The following is a 21,392-nucleotide window of genomic DNA, read 5'->3' as shown; positions in this document are numbered from 1 at the left end:
CAAGACGCTGAGCCCGGGAGCGGCCCAGAAGCCTGAGCCCGGGAAGGAGGCTGCGTGGCTCCGAGCGCCGCGGCTTCTGCGGACACCGAGCCACCGCTGCCGCGCGCCCCAGCTGCGCCGCTTGGCGGGAGGGCGGCGCGCAAGGACGCAGGGGTCTGCGGCGATCTTCCAGACGCCCTTTGCCCCGGGGCGCACTATGACCTGACGCGCGGGGCCTCCTGTCCAGGGCTCGCGCGACCGGGCGGCCGGGGATACCGGGGGGCTCGCCACCAAGCTCCGGTCGGGCCGCCGTGGGGTCTTTGGGACCCTCCCCCCCCCCCCCCGCCTCCCCGCCGCCTCGGCCCGGCTCCGCGCCTCCCCGCCTGCGGCCCGGCGCCATGGAGCTCTCCGATGTGCGCTGCCTGAGCGGCAGCGAGGAACTCTACACCATCCACCCGACGCCCCCGGCCGGCGACGGCGGGAGCGGCTCCCGGCCGCAGCGGCTGCTGTGGCAGACGGCGGTGAGGCACATCACCGAGCAGCGCTTCATTCACGGGCACCGGGGCAGCGGCGGCGGCAGCGGGAGTAGAGGCTCCGGCAAAGCCTCGGACGCTGCAGGCGGCGGCCCCAACCACCACGCGGCGCAGCTGTCCGGGGACTCGGCGCTGCCCCTCTACTCGCTGGGCCCCGGGGAGAGAGCGCACAGCTCCGGTGGCACCAAAGTCTTCCCGGAACGCAGCGGGAGCGGCAGCGGCAGCGGCAGCGGGGGCGGGGGCGATCTGGGCTTCCTGCACCTGGACTGCGCCCCGAGCAACTCGGATTTCTTCCTCAATGGGGGCTACAGCTACCGAGGGGTCATTTTCCCCACTCTGCGCAACTCCTTCAAGTCCAGGGATCTGGAGCGCCTCTACCAGCGCTATTTCCTGGGCCAGAGGCGCAAATCCGAGGTGGTGATGAACGTGCTGGACGTGCTGACCAAACTCACCCTCTTGGTCCTCCACCTGAGCCTGGCGTCGGCCCCCATGGACCCGCTCAAGGGCATTCTCCTGGGCTTCTTCACTGGCATCGAGGTGGTGATCTGCGCGCTCGTGGTGGTCAGGAAGGACACCACCTCGCACACGTACCTGCAGTACAGCGGCGTGGTCACTTGGGTGGCCATGACCACCCAGATCTTGGCAGCAGGCCTCGGCTACGGGCTTCTGGGTGATGGCATCGGCTACGTCCTCTTCACGCTGTTTGCCACCTACAGCATGCTGCCGCTGCCGCTCACCTGGGCCATCCTGGCCGGCCTGGGCACCTCGCTGCTGCAGGTGGTCGTGCAGGTGGCCATTCCTCGGCTGGCGGTCATCTCCATCAACCAGGTAACCCTTGCCTGCCTTGCGCTTCCCCCTGCCTCTCCTGGGTTATTTGGAAGCAGCTTTCCGGGAATGCTGGCTTGCCTTGCTCGCTTTGAGGCCCCTCCCCCAGCCTGGCACAGAGCCTCGCACTTGGGAGGTCCAGGGTGCTGGTGGGATGGGATTTCGCTCATCTTAGAGGAGTTGGAGGTAAATGACCTCTAAAGTTTCTTCCAGCCCTGCCCTTCTCCTGTGCTTCTGTGAGTAACTCTTCTCTGACATCAGCTGAGAAACAGCCTTCTTCCTGCTCTGCAAATGTCCCTCGGGGTCTGTAGTCTAGGGAGCAGGAGACCCAAGGGGGAGGAAGAGCACCCCTGTTTAGAAGGTGACCCATCCCTTAACAGCTGTCCTCACAAGAGTCTCCAGAGGGTGTTGTAAGAGACTCTGGGATTCAGATTTGGGTTTCTGTGTATTTCTGCCACAAACCCTCAATTCTTAAAGGAAGCAGCATTTGTTGGACACTGATTGCTGGTGGGGACCTTTATGTGTCCTATAATCCAGTCCTTCAGACAGTCCCCTGATAACGTATTTTACTTGGGAATTCTTTATTGCCTTGGAGATCTCACATGATATCTTCTCTTTTATTATGGGATCCAAACCCAGTGCTTTGCATGGATCAGCCTCATTTGGGGCCGGTAGGGTGGGTGGGGGAGTGTCTTCGGCAAAGATCGCAAGTTTTGTTCAATTGATAAAGGGCATGTTGCTCTAGATGGTCTGAAATACTCAGGCGGACCTGACTCTGTCTCTTTTCTTCCTTCTTCCTGTCTTTCTCGTTAAATATGGATGTGTTTCTGGGAACAGAGTTCCCCATTGTCTGTGAAAGAGAAGGTAGATAGTGACTTTATTGTTTAAGTCCATTAAAATCAATAGATAATTAATGGTCTGGCACTTTCTTTGCTGCGTGTCTGGTAGGTAGCAAGAGACTGAATTTGAGAAGCAAGAGCTTCTCCATAAAAATGAGGGCAACATGTCAGCTGAAGTGTTTCCAAATAGAAGGCTGACAGAGGTTCTTGGACACGCACCTGCTTTGTATGCGTGTTCCTGTTGCAGGTTCAACCTCTATGTCACTTTGCTCAATTGGAAGCTTAAAAACTCCTCTTCCTTCTGGCTGGGTTCAAATATACCATCAAATAACCGGGTACAACACCTCCAAAACTCGCTCGTGCTTTCTGGAGTGCTAGCACCTATAGAGTGCTTTACTCATCAGTGACCTTCTGGGGCTTCTAGTTGATTTGGGATTCTCTGTCTTCTCTGATGGCTCTGTATCCATTTGCTCAGGTTACTTATTTGGTCGGCTGCTTTTTCAGTGTTTTTTGAAGTCTCCCTGGGTAAAGCAAAGAGTATATAAAGTACTTGGCTGTGATCATCCAGCACGAAATGGGGAGATGAGAGCCTCTGTGAGTAAGGGCCGAGCAGCTGAACTTGTCCTTAGTAAAGACAATAATGAACGTCTTCTCGAAATCACCACGAGCCTTTAGCATTCACATGTGATAAAGGCTCTCCTGTATCATAGGTATTTGCTCATTTGCAGAAAACCCCATTGATCGTAACCCCCGGCTCTCCATGCAGTAGCCTTCCTTAGTACTCCTTGCGAAAAGACTCCCATCAAGTAAGTTTGGAATAGTATTTAGAATAACACAGCCCAAGTGGCAAATGATGAATATTTTCAAAGTTCTAAGTATAGAGACATTTTGCTTGCCAAATGAATCCAGAAAGTAAATTTTGGCTTCGTATTTGTTTTATGTTCTACTCAACTACTAGCAGATGGAAGAAGATTAAAAATAACCCCCAAATGTCTTCCCACTCCCATCCCGTGGTAAAACAGTGCTGCGCTTGAAAGCCAAGGTCCCGGTACATGCAAACCAAGCTCATTCGACTTTATGTTTGGGTAGGAATGGTGGATGGATGAGTTTCCCAAGCGGAGTCCTCCTGTACCAGACTCGGAGGGAACAGCCCGAGCGCTCTCCTCTCCTTGTAGGTGCTGAAAAGACCTTTGTGGCTTTGGCTGCAAAATGTTTTCCTTTGGCGCCCTCTAGAGGTCTAAGCTCCTTTCCTAGATCTTGCAGGCGGGTAAGGTAGAGAAATCATCGCTTTAAAAAAAAAAATCTGATTTTTTGATAGGTACTGTTTAGGCTTCCCGGATGGGGAATATACGAGTCGTGCTTAAAACCGGCTAACATCGTATAGCAATTAGAATAACATCTTAACTCCTTACCATGGTCACTCGGTCCCCTTACAAGGTGGTTGCTCCTTCCCTCTCTAATTATATTTCCTTTTCTTCTCCTCCTCAGGCTCCAAACGCACAGTACCTTTTGTGTCTTTCAGAGATCCTGAACTCCTTCCCACTTCTCAGCCTTAGTGACAGCTGCCTAGAATAATTTTTCCCAGGTTTTCACACGGCTGAACCGTTCACGTGATTCTGGACTCGGTTCACGCGGTATTCCCTAGTGCGTTACTTGTTTTGTTTCCTCCTGAGCACGTTCACCGTCTGAAATTATCTTATTTGCTTATATTTACGGTGTTTCTTCCTCCAACCCCAAAGGAATGTAAATACCACCTAAGAGCACAGACACCTATGTGTTTACCCATATATCCTCAGCACCTAGAAAAATGCCAAGCACATAGTAGGCACTCAGCACAGACACTGGATGAACAAGACGGTCCACTGTGAAGGCAATACTATAAAATATCCAAGCCCCCTGATGTTGTGCTGGTGAAAGCTTCCTACGTGCACAAACACGTGGAAGTTACATGTGTATAAGGTGGTCGTTTCCACATAAACCCCTTTGGAGGAATCAAACCACAATGAGAAGCTTTCACATTCGTACACTATTTTACATGTAGCTAACATAACTACACGTAACTTACGTACGTCATCACATCTAATGATGGCAAACAGACGTATCCTTCGTTTTCATTTCAGAGAAGATATAACACATTCTTAAGCACTTTCAAGAGACATCCCAAAGATGATGAGTTTAACACGTGGCAAGAACACGATTCAGATCTGGCTCTAAAGTCGAAACCCTCTGAGGGGGGTTCCTTCCAAACACACATTTCAAACTGACTCCAGACCGAGGCGTGCCTGTGTCGCTACGCAAGAGGGCAATGCCCATTATAGCACCAATGAACAGTTACTGAAGAAAGCCAGAAGGAAATCATGAGGGGAAAATAACTGAATCTCTGAGCACAGGCTCTTTGCAGCTAGCCCATCATCTTGCTCAGCTGCATACAAACTTGTCGTCTGAAGGCCACACACCCTGGGATAGCTTCTTTCTCCACATTAATCTTGATTCCCGTTAGAGGATGGCTCACATTTAACTTAGCATTTTCAAGAAGCGAGAAGCTACATGAGAGTGTAAAGTCAACACACCTCGGCAACTGTTTCACTTACTGAACGTGCCATTTTCAAAAGTAACAAATGAGTCAATGGTTGCCTTCCCTTAATCCAAGCTATGAGAATGTGTTTCTGTTCTTTTCCTCCGGATGGAAATTACATCTGTGGCTCGACAGGGGAACCACCAAGCTGCAAATCTCTGCAGAAATTCTATGTGAAGAGACAGGGTTTTGTGTTCTTCTAGATCATCCTGTGCTTTCCACTGTGGATACAGGATGGAACCTGAAAAGGGCCACTCGGGGGGGAGGGGGGGGTCTTTGCCATCGGCACAGAGGTCGTTTGTGTTTTTTCCATTCAGTGAACTGTTAGACTGGAGTCATGGACTTCCCACCCAAATGAAAAGGTTATTGTCCATGGCAGACATGATCATCCGTATACGTTCTAGGTCTCAAGCGACATTAGAAATACGAAGGAACGTTCGGAAGGTTCAAAGCTCAGTTCAAAGGGTTCCTTGTCCATCCACCCTGACGGAGCTCAGTTATAGGTTAACACGGGGGCTGCGATTATTCCTTCCTCAGGACGCCCCATCCACCTCAAGTTCATGGCTTCACGTATGTGAATCAGGTCACTGCCAGTAGTGTCTTTGTCCAGATACGACACGGTTTTTGTCCCCATCTTAAACAAATGGTTCGTCCTGCTTGTTCACTTTATTCATCTAACCATCTGTTACAAAATAATACGATCTGTATAAATAAAACACTAATAATAAGGTTATCCTTGCTAGGTGCTTCCGTGGGGTGAGTACATTTCTAAGGACTGTTGCCGTAATGTGCATTTTACTCTATTTTAATTGCTGGTGACAATAATATGAGCTAGCTAACATTTGAAACTCCTCTTGTTCTCATTCTTCAGCTCATTAGCGATAAAATGGTGAAGATCATTTAGTTATTGGAAAACAGAGAGGCAGCAATATTTAACCAGAACGACTGCTGCATCATGTTTCCTCTTGGGGATTCTGAAATGTTAAAGCTAGTGTCTAATTAGTCTTCTGTACCTCCTGGCAAGGTAGATAAGCCGAAGTGTCAGAGAAAAGGTGATTCCTCCAAGATAAGTCTCGGAGCCAAAGCAGCCAGGTTAGTTAGTGCTCAAGGTCATGCCCTGAGATCTGAATTTCTGGGCTGCATTTTCTTTCCTGTCTCACACAGATCCCATCACACAGTAGAAGCCGGAGCCAGAAAAGTACTAATTAAATCGTGATTGTTCAACTTGACTGATAACCAGAGCCTCTGGCTTCCATCTGGCCTTTAAAAAACCCTTTGGGAGGAAATGCAGTGTTTGTACTGGGTAAGTTGGTGGCTGATGGTGTGAACAGGTAGGGGTCAGGTGACAAGCAGGCTTTGTGTGTGCTTTACAATGCACTTCTGATGATCTGAAGGATTGAGTGCAGGGTAAACGTTAAGTCAGTATAATGGAATTACCGATATCTCTCCCCCCTTTTGTAAAATTTACCCGTACGTGTATATTCTGTGCTCTTTGTCTAACTCTGCTAACTCAAATCAAATCAAGGGAACTGTACGACTACTTAACATACAGCAAATGGCGTTGCAATTTAAATCCTCCTAATTTGGTATCCAGTACCGAAGAGAGCGCTCACTTCAAAACACACAAAGTGCCCATTAAATTATCTATTTAATGCACCTTGCTAGTTATAGCGTGCATTTTGTAAAACCCCAGATACCTCCATTTCTGTACATTTTCCTTAAGCAAATTCATATAGGCTTAAAAAAATAATTACAGTGTCCCAGCGTGTCTGAGAAAATGTCTTTCAGAAACAAATTTGACTGTCACCATTCCCAGGAGGTTCCTCTTGCCAGGAAATGGAAATATTACTCTTTCTTTCTTGTGAAAAGTGCCCAGAGACCATCCAGCCTTTATGGTTTCCTCCCTTCCTCCCTCCCTCCCTCCCTTCCTTCCTTCCTTCCTTCCTTCCTAGCTTCCTCCCTTCCTTCCTTCCTTCCTTCCTTCCTTCCTTCCTTCCATCCTTCCTAGCTTCCTTCCTTCCTCCCTCCCTCCCCCATTCCTTCCCTTCCTGTCTTCCTCCCTCCCTTCCTCCCTTCCTCCCTCCCTTCCTCCCTTCCTTCCTTCCTTCCTTCCTTCCATCCTTCCTAGTTTCCTTCCTTCCTCCCTCCCTCCCCCCTTTCTTCCCTTCCTGTCTCCCTCCCTCCCTCTCTCCCTCCCTCCCTTCCTCACTCCTTCCCTCAATCCTGCCCTTCTGTTTTTTTGTTTTTTTGTGGGGTTTTTTGGGAGGTTTTGTGTGTGATGGAAACGTAGGCTTTACAAAGGATATTTTTAATGGCTGCTGGAATGACCTGTGAAATCCCTTCATCCCTGGCCTGGACCCCACCCTCTTGGCTCTTGAGTCGCTAATAGGCTTGGTGCCTGTGTTTTTAGGGAGAGTTGTAAAAACGATCGATCGTAAAGCGTGTGCTTTGCAAGATTGAATTAGGAATTTGTTTTCCTTCCTATCTGGTAATGTCACCTGACTGATATCAGTGGGTCAGGGCGTAATTAGATCAAAACTGGGAAGTCTGGGAGGACGTTCCTTCTGGAAGAGCTATTGCAATGTCATATGCTAAGTAGGACAAATGCATTAGTCATATTTACACCTTGATGATTGATGGCGCCGTAAGAGCTCATCAGAAAGAAGTGAAACCAAGCATAAAAAGGAAAGATGAAAAAAAAAAAAGCATAGCCCATATTTAGTGCCGCTGGTAACGTGTAATCATGCTGACGTGACATTTCACTGCTGTCTAAATATTTCTGGGGAGGCCAATTTATTCACTTCACAAGCAGATCTCTCTTAGCTGATCTTACATGTGTTTGTTTTCGGGGCATGGGAGGTACCCACGACACTCCTTTCAAAGCTTTCCTCTTACCCGCAAATCGGCCCAATGTTAATTCTTCAAGAAACCAGCAGGGCCACGTCTCCTGTTGGACAGCGTATCCGTTCACCTGATGAATTGCTTTTGAAGCGCGTCCTGGGCTTTCTCTGGGCTGGACATCAAGGTAATGGAAGCTGAAGGTTGGCAGGTTGCGGTGGTGGAGGGGTTTGAACCTTAGTAAGCAGAAGGATGGCTTCTGTAGATCATTTCTTCCCTGGCGTTTCTCGGGGCCCGAGGGCAGGGACGCTGCCTGGCCCAGCTGGCACAGCGGAGACGCAGAAGCCAGTACCGTCTGCCCTGCGCGTCCCCGGGATGCGTAATTGGATTTACACACTCAAGTCATATCATGTGTGTTTTGTGTATGAAGGACTGTTTTAAGAAGGCAGGTCACTTAAGTAGCACTTAGAAGCCAGCTTTTCTCACTGCAAGATGTTACAGTCAGCCCCGCAGGGTAGAGGAAGCATAAGGTAGATTAATTAACCACCGAGGGGCCAGACATTTCGAGGGAGGCCGGGGAGGCCCCACAGCCCCGGTAGGAAGAAAAACCACGCTACCAGCAAATGCAAGTTCGACCGGCGGAGTGGGGTTATGACTCAGTGTGGTCCTCGTTCCTTTGATATCTGTGATCGATATTTGGATTTCATTAATCTGGATCGTGTGTTTGAAGACGCGCGGTATCTTACACATTCCTTGCTACTGGGGTTTTCTCTCCTTTCCATCCCGTTTCCTGCCTTATCTGCCAGCATGTCCTTGAAACCCAAAATTCTCCTAAAGCAGGAAATGATAAAATTCTACATAGCGAAGACATGAGCTCGATGTGAAATTAAATCCCAGTAATGTGGGTTCGGGGGGGAGTAAATTTTTTAAGCTGCCGTCTCTATGTAGGGTGGGTACCAGCATAAAATTTCCGCATGAAATAAGAACTGTAACCACTTCATTGTGTAGCCAGCTTTCCAGTTGACTGGAGTAAATCATTCCAGAATGTTCTTTCATTTTTTCCTTTTTGTGATTCCATGGTGAATACCCATGATCGCTTACAAAATGGAGGCTACCAAGGATTAGGAAGTGCATAATCGAAATATATGTGTCTCTTTAACTCTGAACACGGGAAGAAGAAAAAACGCAGCATGAAAACTTTAACAGAACGAGACCAAGGAAAAAAGGGAGAATGCTCGGAAGCCTAGGGATACAGGGAAGTGGAAGAGATAGGGTGGGCGCTCTCAGATATTTAGGGTGCTGCCATGGTGAAGAGAGGTTGTTTTACGTGTCTCCTCTGGGACAGAATAAGGACCCATCGATGGTCTGTGTAGTGTGAGAGATTTGGTTCATCTAAAGGCGAGATTCTGTAACAGAGAGACCTGCCCGGATGCTGCTTTGTGAAGTAATGAGCTCCCTGTCGTGGGGATTCTTCAAGGAAAAGTTATACAGCAATCCATCAGGGATGGCCTGTGGTAGATTCCACACCACGAGTCTTCCTTACAGTCAGTTGAAAGCCATTGGTTTTCATCTCCAAGCTGTCATGGCCTCTTCGCAGGCAAGAAAAAGGAGAGGGCAAAAGGCAGAAGGCTAAGATGGCCCATGGGCATTTGCCAGCTGAGCGGGCTGCCCTTCGAGGAGCTCCTCTGGGCTCCGTGCCCAATGACATCTGCTTACATTGTGGGGACCCGAATCCTGACATATAGCCACTCCATCAGCCAGAGAGGACGGCAAAAATAGATTAGATTTGACCACATCTCAAAAACTCAGCATTGGGGCGCCTGGGTGGCTTGGTCGGTTAATCGTCCGACTTCAGCTCAGGTCATGATCTCACGGTCCGTGAGTTCGAGCCCCGTGTCGGGCTCTGTGCTGACAGCTCAGAGCCTGGACACTGTTTCAGATTCTGTGTCTCCCTCTCTCTCTGCTCCTCCCCTGTTCATGCTCTGTCTCTCTCTGTCTCAAAAATAAATAAACGTTAAAAAAAAAAATTAAAAAAAAAAAACAACTCAGCATCGCGTAGGAAGAAGGGGAGAATGAGGATTGAATAGGTAAATAGTTCACCAAGTATTTGTTGACTGCCTGTTGGGTTCTCGGTTCTGGGGCACGGCTGTGTAGGGGACAGTCAAGGTTGTTGCTGACATGAGGCCGATACTTGAATGGAATTTGAGAGGGAGTTTGTGACTGGTGTGGAGGTCGGGAGGTTGGTACCTGGTTCTTAGAACATGTCGGGAATGCAGCATTTGGTAAATACTTTATGGAAAGGCAAGTCTTGGGCTTTTTTTTTAAAGTCTATTAATTTATTTTGAGAGAGGGTGTGAATAGGGGAGAGGCAGAGGGAAAGAGAGAGAGGATCCCAAGCAGGTTCCATGCTCAGCGCAGAGCCTGACTTGGGGCTTGATCCCACAGACCGCAAGTTCATGACCTGAGCCAGAATCAAGAGTCGGGCACTCAACTGACCCGAGCCATTGAGCCAGGTGCCCCTTGGGCTTTTTTTTCAGTTATTTGAGTATTATCTAACCACAAACTGAATGCACCCTAAGCCTGGACCCGAAGATGTGGCACGAGGGCATGTCTGCTTCATACTGGGGAGGGTCAGGCTGGTGTGAAGCTCAGGGCACTCCCAGCCGGTCTGTGTGCACAGTGACCCCGGCCACAAACTGAGCATCTCCAGGAAACCCCCCGCCCCACTCCCTCACACACAGGTAGGCAGACGAAGAGCTTAGTCAGAGCTCAGCTCCTTCTCCTCGGTGCACTGCTACACCTTGCCCTTTTCCCCTATCAGAGCAATGTCCTAACGTTCCCCGTGAGCCCCTTGAGGTCAAGGGTTGCGTCTTCCTCATTTCTGTGTTCCCAGCATGTAGCATCGCACTTGGGCAGTTCCGAGTACCGTACATTTAAAAGAGTGGAATGAACGAATGTCGCATGACCACCTCCTTTCCCCTGACCCCCTCCACGCCAAATCACGTAGTTACCAACGGGGAATGAGTAACCAGCGAGAGAAGAGAGATTAGTTTCTCTAAGAGGAGAGAAGAGAAGGCCAATGAGAAACCAGAAAACACATCTGAAGTTCTTCCCTTCTGAAGTGATTTGGGCTGAAAGCCCCAAGCTGAGATTTTGCTAGGCAAGTGTTTTAGAAAGTTGAGGCCGGTAACATGAGGAAAAAGCAAAGTGATCATTTAAGTCAAAAAAGAAAGAGGAAAGGAGAACAGGGCGGGGGAAGCAATGCACTGTAGACATTCTATTAAGCGTTTGTCCATTTGTGAAAATTGTAAATGGGTCGGGGCCAGCCATACAAAGGAGAGTCCCAACACGGGGCTCACCTGCTCACTCACTTCCTTCCTGGTTGTTCAGCACCCTGGCTCTGAAACCACACACCGAGACCTTGCTTGGGTTTTCCTTGTGACACACCCCAGATCTCTTCTACGGCCTGACTTCTGGTCTCCAGTGAATGTTCACCTTCTGGCTTGATACAGGGATAGCTGTGGACAAGATGCACTCCCATGTTCAGACCTCATTTCTGGCATTCCACACCAGCAGGGCTGGTCTCCCTCACTCGTAAGGGGAAGGCGTTGCACACAACTGGTTGACTTCGCGAAGCACGGTGAACAGGTAATTGCTTAGACTGCCCTTAGTTCCCCTTGGCTTAAAACCTCGCACAGAAAGGCCAGTTTGCCCCCTAATGCATCAGTTTATCTATAGGCTGCCTCACAGCAAAATCAAGCCTGATTTTAGATATGGGAACCCCATGCAATTAACTAAAACAGTCCTCATGAAGTCCGCAAAAGGTTATGAGTTAAGTCTTCCATTTTCGGAATTATCCCACTTGGTTCCTTTTTCAACTAGTTCATGAAACAAAGTCAGAATCAAGAACAGAAAGCTTGTTTCCTTTTAAGTTCAAAGTCAGACTCCCCTCATCACTTGGGTGAGCTTTTCCTACCTTGCCTGTTGGTGGTGGGCAGCTCATGTGAGAATGGGTTCATGGCCAAAACAGTGTCCAATGGACAGAGCCCCTCCCCTTCCCTATTGAAGAGACAGATACAGCCCTTGCCTTTTCCCAAGTGAGTAACGGTGTCATAAGCAGCCGTTGGGGCCCTGCCCACGTCATTTCAGCCAGAGACGAACTCTGAGCTATGTCATTGGGCAGTTAGAGGTATTTTTGAAACCATGTAAATGCATTTCCTTAAAAACCTAGAAACCACAAATTCTCATCCTGTGTTTGCCATGATGTTTTTCTGGTGACTTTGGCCAAACGGCCTTGGCTTCTTTGGCCACAAGTATCTGTATACCCAAGAGAGTTTTGTGAGTAGTGGCAAGAAATACAGGATCATGAAGGGTTCCCAGTGCCCCAGACCAAGTTAGACACTCCTCCTCTGCTGACCGCATCGGCCTTCCCCTGCCCACCTGCCCTGCCACACAGTGCTGCTGTTGGTCCCCAGGTGTCTCGCCAGCTGGGCTGTGAGCTTCATGGAGGCAGGGGTTGTACCTGAGTCATGGTTGTATCTCTGTGACATAGTCTAGTGCTGCTTTTCTTTCTCTTCCTTCTCAGATGCTTTGGTTCACTTCTTTAATGTTGGGCTTCCTTAAATTGCCAGGCCACGTGTTTCATTACCTCACTCCACACACGATCCCCCCCCGAACCCTGGCCAGTCATTCCCTCCATCCATTACTGACCATGGACCGATGTGCTGCTTACTCCTAAATCTGGATCTTTAGCCCAGCTTTCTTGGCTAAGTTTAAGACCAGGCCATCTAGTGGTCTGCTGGGCACCTCTATTTAAGGGTCTTACAAGCAGCTCAATGTCAGCAAATCAAAAGTTGACTCCCTCCCACCCAACATCCACGTGAAATCCTGATGATTTTTTCTTCCATTGCTGGGATCTGTCCGTAGCTCTCCGTCCTCCTCCTCCTTACTGTTCCAGGGAAGCCCCCACGATTACTCAACCCAGTGATTTCCCTGTGCTTCTCCAAGCCACCCCCATCCACCACTGAGTAGGCTTCTCACAAATGCGAGTGTTCTCACCATTCGTGCCCACGGGGGAGTTCCACTGGTGAACCCATCCCCAGTTTCCTGGCACTGGCTTACTCCTGCATCTGCATCCTGGGGCAGCTCTTCTGTCTTCTTGGCCCTTCCTTATCTGCCAGAATTCACCCAGGGGTCACCAGCTCCAGGAAACCTCCCCTGTGCCCCTGCTCCGAGACACGTGCCAGCTTCAGAACCAATGGCGTTTTATTTGTCCGGAGAATCAATCGCGTTTGCGTGTTTGATTTGGGGGACCGGAGCTCAGATGAGGTGTTTAAGGGAGGAGGGGTAAGCAGATGCTCTACGTTTGATGAAAAGATAAATGGTCTTTCAAGTACGACTCTTTCAGTGGGAAGTACAGGTATCAAGGGTTGCTACGAGCCAGGCGTTCGCGTATCACGGGAGGGCCCTGGAGTTGTGAGCCCAGTGCAGGATGAGGGCTCAAACCGCCTGGGACTGATGGCCATTGGTAATTTTATAATACCAATAAGGGCCTTAGTCTTTCTTCATCTCACTTTCTTTAGCTGTAAAACGAGAATAATAACAACAGCCCGGAAGGTTGCTGAAGAAATGAAGTACCCCTGGAGTGTTTGGAGTATTTAGGTTGGGGCGAGTGCACAACCTTGCACAACACGTTTTGTTTTCTCTGGTAACTTCATTTTCAGAACTGACTACCTTTTTCATGGAGTCCTCTGCCCTGAGGAGTCCTTTCCCAGGCTTGACCTTTCTAAACACCTGTGTACAGTAGACCTATGCTTGCAGACTTTAACGCGCGTGAAGATCACCTGGAGGTCTTGGAACAGCCTTTGGATTTGGGAAGGGTGTCCCAACATTCCGCATCCCTCGTCAGGGCCCAGGTGCTACATGCTGCCAGTCGGTACATCCAGTCTGGGGAGAAAGGCTTTAGCGTTTGGCACCTGGGTGGCTCAGCCAGTTGGGCGTCTCATTCTTGGTTTCAGCTCAGGTCACGATCCCAGGGTCATGGCATTGAGCCCTGTGTGGGGCTCCGTGCTGAGCATGGAGACGGCTTAAGATAGTCTCTCTCTTTTTCTCTCTCCGCCCCCTCCCCCTGCTCATGTGTGCATTCTCTCTTTCTCTCTCAAATAAAAAAAAAAATTAATAGTGATAAAAAGAATTCAGCACAGACACCACCTTCTCTGCAGTGGTTGCCCAGACACTCCACTGGTGGATCCCACTGACTCCGGGACTCTTCTCATTCCCCTTACCTCCCTCCATCATTTACAAGTTCATACTTCTCTTTAGTCCTTCATACATCGAATGTTTATGGAGTGCCACTGCGTGCGGGGCACAAGCAGTAGAGATACTGTGGTAAGGACAAAAATCCACGATCCTGCTATTACATGGATTCTCATCTAGAGCGAGAGACAGCCATCAATCAAATAATGACCTAAATCCGTGAATAATTTCAAACGGAGTTAAGTACTTTTAAGCCAGGTGACATGGTTCAACACCAAGCTCTGTTGAAGCGACTAAGGCATCCTGGGGACAAAGTTGATTTATTTTTGAGAGAGAGAGCTGGCGGGGGGGAGGGAGCAGGGAGAGAGGGAAACACAGAATCCAAAGCAGACTCCGGGCTCCGAGCTTGTCAGCATGGCGCCCAACGTGGGGCTCAAACTCACACACCGCGAGATCATGACCTGAGCCAAAGTCGGACGCTTAACCAACTGAGCCACACAGGCGCCCCTGGAAATCATTCTTAAGACCTGAGAGAGGAATAGAAGTTGGCAGGTGAACCTGGAATTATGGTGTCTTTATTTGTTTCTACTGCTAAAACATGTGCTCTTTGAGGACAGGCTCTGTCCTTTTGTATGTCCCTGGACGAGACATTGGCACACCGCAAGGGAGTCTCGCAGCAGGGACTTGCTGAATAAATGCCTGAACAGTCCTCTTAGCATGAGCATTGCTGCTTCCCTTCTCATAGCTGAGAATGCGGAGCTCAGAGTATTACATCATTTCCCCTTGGTCATACCGCTAATGAGGGATTCTAAGCCACATCTGTCTCATTTCAAAACTACCCCTGGATTTGATGGCCATTGAAGGCCACTTTATCTCAATTAACGCAGCTAGTTTCAGAGGCAGTGAGTTAAAAGTAATAAAGAAGAGGAAAAATGAGATTTGTATTCCAAATGGTAGCAATGCTTATAGCAATGTTAGAGCTTTGTGGCGCCAGGGGAATACACATTGTATTGAAAATAGCATCCTAACAGTCGTCAAAAGACTGACCTCCGATTTTGTACCCAGCGTGGTTCAACTTTGTACAGACCAATCCACCTGCCTTGGCCTCGAATTCCTCACAGCTCTAAAATTCCATCAGCATGGAATGATTTTTGAGGCTCCGCCCAGCTGTAAAATTTTTATTCCCTGAGTTACAGTGAATGAGAATCTGGGGATATGTATCTGCTTTCCTGGTTTATCTGGCTCCCAAGATCAGATAAAGCAATTGACATAGAAAACATAGCTTGCTGAGGCCTCTGACCTCTGAGAAGGAAGAAAAATAGGATGAATAATGATTTAGCAAATACAGAGAGAATTACTTATTAGGTAGTATTTAATATTTAATTTCTGCTGGTGGTTTAATTGCGTTGACACCATGAGTTGTAAAATCGTCACGTTGGTGATTCGATTTGTTTCAAAGGGAATAGTGGCTGGGCTCTTTAATTGACAGGCAATTGTTCCTTGTGAATATTTAATTAGTGACTTTGTGGTGCTTGTCAGAATCGCCTATCTGGCTTTTTCAGAATGTGCATGTCCGCTGTGATCAACAAGCCATTTTATGTCCGAACTACCCAGAAGCAACTGAACCAGGCACTTAGCTGGCTGAAGATCCGTAACTGGGAGGCTGGCTTTTGTGGTTCCGTCTTCTTTGTCTGCAGACCCCAGGGAACCGACACCGGGGCCTGGAAGAACTCACTTAATCTTGCTGTGCGTTGGTCCCTTCTTCTATAACAAGAAGAGAATGCGGTGCCTGTACTGTTTATCGATATGAGTGGAGCTGAAAGAAGGTGAAGGTTGTGAATGGAGAAATGTCGGTCACCAAGCACGGGGCGGGAGTAGTGTTACTTCTGTAACTCAGATGGGTCTGCTTGCTGTGGCCGCAGGTAGCAGGCTTTCTCACTCTGGGGTTGGGGCGGAGCTCTGCCCCTTGATTGCCTGCAGGGTGAGTGAAATGGAAGGGCCCTGAAACTCCCAGCGACAATGACCCCTGCACACTGGGAGCAGAAACTGCACCCAGGGTGAGAGGATGCCCACTAACGTTCTGGCTACCCACTGCCGCTCCCGTGTTCCTTTCACGAACAAGAACCCAGTCATTCGGAGTCACCCTTTTGCCACATGTTCGGAACATTCATAGGAGGAAGAGAAACATTTCTTGCGCTTCTCCCTACAGATACACCGTGTACCCTACAGCCGCTATATCTCCCTACAGATAACCACACTCAAGTCTTCCCTTACGGAAAGTGCTTCCTAATTTTATGGAAGGGGGGAACAGATGCTCATTTGACATCCTGCAAAAAAGACTTTGGGTCAGGATAATTGGAATGTGAAAAAGGCCAAGAAGATCATTTCAAGGTCTAGTTAGTAAACTTTATTTCGTTTCACGCGCACGGGCAGAATTTAAGCCGCGAACGTATTTCAGTACTAAACACCCATTAAATGACAGCGAAATGAATCGATGGACAGTAAAATTAGAAGGAAAACTCACAGTAAGTACCCACTTCCCCCAGCAAATGGGATAAACGAATGATTTCAGCATAGCCAGAATCCCATTTACATACTAGACTAAGCGATAAGACACGAAAGTAAAGAAAGAGGCACTGTGCTGTTGGAGAGTGGAGGGAGGTCCGCTCTGTCTGTCTCCTCGCTACATTGCCATTCTTCTGCTGCCCCACGGGCCAAGGCACCACCAAGCTTCAGCCCAGCACCGTCTGAGAACCGCTCCTTTAGAAGACCCCTTCCAGGCCTCCGAGTTTTGAGAACTTAACTTAGATGTTCCAAAAGGCAGTACTGGATAGCAGAACACATTTGGATTTGGCAAAGCTCTGGTGGTATCTGTGTTAATATGGTTTCACACACGTCCTGTCTACTCCTAATGGTATTCCTGTTCTAGTAGTTGGCTTGTAACCTCACTTCAAAATGCAGAAACTGAGGATCAGAGATTCATTTGGCTTCTGTCACTCAGGATGTGTGTGGCCAAGTGAGGATTCAGCCTCAAGTTGGTTTGGCTCCAGCCATACACGGGCTCCTGCTGGCTCCCACCGCCACCCCCCCCCACCCCCCGCACACGCCAGGCTTCCATTTAAGTAAATGTATATTCACATTTACTAGAGCGTGTTTCTTTCATTCAACTGTCTAGCGTGCTGAACTTGAGGACTGCAATTTCAAATAAGATCCCTTTCCTGTCCTCGAGTCGTTTATATTTCCGGAGCATGAAGGCAAGAAAGAAACGTTGATGTGTTGATACCTGGTTGCTTCCTGGATGGCCTCTACAGACAGCTGCAGTGGGTTTCATACCTTGAAAGTATAAAGATTTGAGATACGGCGCACTTCCTTACCTGGCCTTCTGTGCATGTGCCCAAAGTAGAACATTTAGGGAGGAAACCGAGACAGAGGAACTTGAAGTTTTGATGACTTCACAGTTCACCATCTGTCTTCAAGACCGGATTAGTGGCTACACCAGAAGGAAAAGCAGAGGATCATTATATAATTTATTAAAATATGCAGACCAAGCCCTTTGGGCCCAAATCCCTTCTAGCAAAATAAATAGCTTCTTGAAAGTAATCTAGACCTAGTTGCCCATGTGATTCTGAGTTACACTATACTGTTTTGTATGCTTTAAAGAGATAAGCCATTTGAGGACATCGTCTGTCTACCTGAGGTAGGTTTCTGCATACAGCCGTATTTTACTTTTATTTTATTTCATTTAAAAATGTTTGCATGTTTATTTTTGAGAAGGAAAGAGCGCGTGTGCCCACGAGTGGTGGAGGGGCAGAGAGGGGGACAGGGGATCCCGAGCGGGCTCTGCACTAACAGCAGAGAGCTGGTTGCAGGGCTCAGACTCACCAACTGTGAGATCGTGACCTGAGCCGAAGTTGGTTAAGGACCGACTGAGCCACTCGGCGTCCCTACAGCCGTGTTTCAGAGACTGCTGGGTGGCTGGTGGTACCCATTGTCCTTTCTTCTTTGTACAGACATCCCTCCTATGTATCTGAGACTAGCCAGTAAAATAGAGGTACTTGCTACTGGAGGGTTTCGGAGAGCTTTGAGAAGATGCCTGATTCATCTGGGAGGGCTGCCTTTCCTTGCCCACCCCATCTCCTTTAACCATCTTACTGCCTGGTGAGCAGATATAATGGCACCTCCACCCGCCATCTTGGACTATGAGCAGCCCTTAAGGATGGAAATCACAGAGCAGGATGGCACACCACAAAGAAATCAGAATCCTAGTACCCACTGCCAGTGCTCGGGTCACTGTACGAGCCCCAGACTGCTCATCCCCAGGAATTGTTTTATGTGACATAAAATAGACTTTGAATGCATTTAACCCCCTGTTGTCTTACTTCCAAATTACAGCATCCGAATAAAACCTGGCTGTAAAATATATTCATGGCTTATTAGCCAATAAACTAACATTGTCTACTCTTTGAGATAACGTTGCAACTCTTGTACTTGACAATCTGATTGTCTAAGACAAAGAGACCCATTTTCATTTTGTGATTTTTCTTTTTTTTTTTTTTTGCTCCATAGTTGAGATTTGGGGAACAGAAAGACCCAGATCAGATGTTGTATCACCTGGTACATAATTTATAGCACCGGAATAAATGCCAGGCAATAATTATGGCCGGAGAAGATGTGAGGGACTATTTCTCAAGGGAAGAAACTGATGTTTTCCTATTTATAGCTCTTTGAAATTGCACCAGGCCTTGCAAGATTGAAAACTCATCCCTGGAGGTGCCCAGCAGAGGCCAGCTGCCCATTGTCAGCGGTTTGGGGCAAAGGGGATGGGGTTGAACTGAATTATTTTTGAGATCCCCGCTTATGACTGTGTCTCGATGTTATAAATAATTGGTTAGATGTAGAGTAATTGGACTCTAAAAAGGAGAGGAGTCCCAGAAACCACCTGAATCTCAGAAAAGAGTGCTAGAAATTTACATCCAGCCGCTCCCGTGTCCTTTCCCTCTTCATGGATCTCGCCACCCCCCCCCCCCGCCCCCCAGTGAAGCCAGGGGCCTGTCATCCATCCTTGCAGCTGCCTGAGCCAGAAAGCCCCAAAGGCACCCCTGTCCCTTCTCCCTCTGTCAGCCCCTACTGCCAGTCTGTTGCAAGCTCCTGACAAGTTTGCCTCCTGAATACCCTCAAGCCCACTCACTCTTTTTTTTTTTAACGTTTATTTATTTTTGAGAGACAGAGCATGAGCAGGAGAGGGGCAGAGAGGGAGGAGACACAGAAGGTGAAGCAGACTCCAGGCTTTGAACTGTCAGCACAGAGCCCGACACGGGGCTCGAACCCATGAACCTGAGCCGAAGTTGGAAGCTTCACCAACTGAGCCACCCAGCTCCCCCCACCCTCAGTTTTATCTCTGCTCCTTCTGCTTTAGTGCAGGAGACACTGTTCCTCATCTGAATCATAGCAGTCTCACTGTATCCACTTTCAGTCTTTTCCAGTCTATTGTCCACGGTGTCACCAGGATGGAGGTTTTCTCCCGATGGTGGCTTAGAATCCTTCAGTAAATGTCGGTAACTTCCTCTTGCCCTTAAAACAAAGGCAGAACTCCCTCCTGGGACCCACCTTTAGATCTGCCATTCTTCTTCTCCCCGACCTCCCTCAAATCACATGACCTTCATTCAATTCTTCTAAAGACCCCTGTCTTTTCCTGCCTCTGAGTTCTCTGAATTTCTGTTCCTCCTTTGCCTGGGGCGCTCTTCCTTCATTCTCAGCTCTGGGAACCTTTCTCAGGGAAGCTTCCTCTGCCCTCTCTTAGGTTACCACTTAATTACATTTTCAGATTCCTTCCTACTTTTCTTAGAAAACACATGTGTGTGTGTGTGGTGAGAGTATTTGTTCTGTGTCTGTTTCCAGCTAGTAACTGAAAAATGGGAATGAGTCAGGTTTGCTTGTTCACCAGAATATTCTCAGCATCCCATGTTTGATATATATGTATTTAAGAATGAATGGATGAATGGGAATGGCTGGGGCTGGTGTGTCCAGGGCCTGTTGGTTCTTCTGGCTTCTCTAGAGAATGTCTAACAAAAGACGTCAATAGTCCGGGAAGGTGAGATAACACTGGTTTGGATCAGGGTTCAGGTTAGTGCTTCCGCTGGGCTTCTGGCCCATGTCTCCGTGGCTCACCTCCTGGATAAGGCTAAAACTTGCAGATAAAATATTTTCAGTACTAGCAGCTGAACAGAAATCCTACCGGGCAAAGATGGCCTACTGAACCTGCCAAATTGTTACTCAAGTGATCATACACAGAATCATTATGCCAGAATGATGCTTTTCTTTTAATAGTCTGTGCTCTGGTAAAAATACTTGTGGCTTCCACAGTCTTTAAATGTACGGTATCATTAAAGAGACAAACAACAATTTTACGACACATCATTCTTCTTATCCTCTTGCTTGTTTCTTGTAATGGATCTTGTTAAGACCGAGTTACAACATAGACATACAGGACCTTATGAAGAGGAAGTTGACACTAATATTGGATTAGATAGATAGATAGATGATAGATAGATGATAGTAAATAGATAGGTAGATAGATAGATATAGATAGATAGATAGATGATAGACTACTGAGGAGGGTTTTTGAGTCATACTGTTGTTCATTTGTCTTCTCAATTTTGGGAATGGGTCTGGGAAGAGTAAAGAACACAGGAAAGTAAGATACGGATTAACCTATTTAGTCTATAAATCTCATACCACATTTTTATCCCAATTCTGCTTGACTGCCCCAACGATGGGGGGCTTTCTCCCATCCCAAGTAGCTCTTTGCCTTATGTTAACAACCCTGTTTGTAGAAAAGATTGTTTGTTGTGGACACGATCTAAGCAGCTGCCATAACTTGTGTGTTGCAGAAGGTCAGTGCTGCCTAAGATAGCACACATTACCATTTCCGTTAATATCAACGTTACCGTTGTCTTCATTGTCCCCACCATTCCCCTTCCTTTCCCCTTTCATCATCCCCACAAGTGTCCCTAATGTCTCCAGAGTATTTTGAGCCAGAAGGCAAGTTAATTCTGACTGAGGAAGACTTCACCATGGAGGTGGCAGGTGAACTTGAAATTCAGGGGTAGGATCTGGAGATTCCCACAAAATGGTGTCGTGATGAACTTAGACCTTTACTGGGTGAAGATGAGGTGCCTACGTTCACACCCTTTGCTGGATCTTTTAATTTTTTTTAATGTTTTTTTTTTTTATTTTTGAGACAGAAAGAGAGCATGAGCAGGGAGGGGCGGAGAAAGAGGGAGACCCTAAATCCAAAGCAGGCTCCAGGCTTCGAGCCATCAGCACAGAGCCGGACGCGGGGCTCGAACTCACGGACTGTGAGATCGTGACCTGAGCTGGAGTCGGACGCTCAACCGACTGAGCCACCCAGGCACCCCAACCCTTTGCTGGATCTTAGTCTTCAGGGAATATATACACTGCCCTGTATTTCCTCTCAAATAAGAGAAAGTGTTTTGGTCCAGCGAATGAGAACACACATTCCAGAGCCCAAGTGCTTGGATTTGGATT

General features: G+C 48.1%; 1 protein-coding gene across 1 annotated transcript in view; it reads left to right on the top strand.

Moving 5' to 3' along the window:
• The first annotated feature begins 377 nt into the window (after positions 1-377).
• Positions 378-21,392, top strand: part of ADCY8 (adenylate cyclase 8) — a 221,129-nt gene continuing 200,114 nt past the window's right edge. The window contains exon 1 of the mRNA XM_042973080.1: positions 378-1,340. Within this exon, the coding sequence (XP_042829014.1) occupies positions 378-1,340 (963 nt within the window). The remainder of the gene's footprint in view (positions 1,341-21,392) is intronic.

This window comes from Panthera tigris, chromosome F2 (genome assembly GCF_018350195.1).
Source record: "Panthera tigris isolate Pti1 chromosome F2, P.tigris_Pti1_mat1.1, whole genome shotgun sequence".
NCBI lineage: Eukaryota > Metazoa > Chordata > Mammalia > Carnivora > Felidae > Panthera > Panthera tigris.
This window is presented reverse-complemented; position numbering and strand designations above follow the sequence as displayed.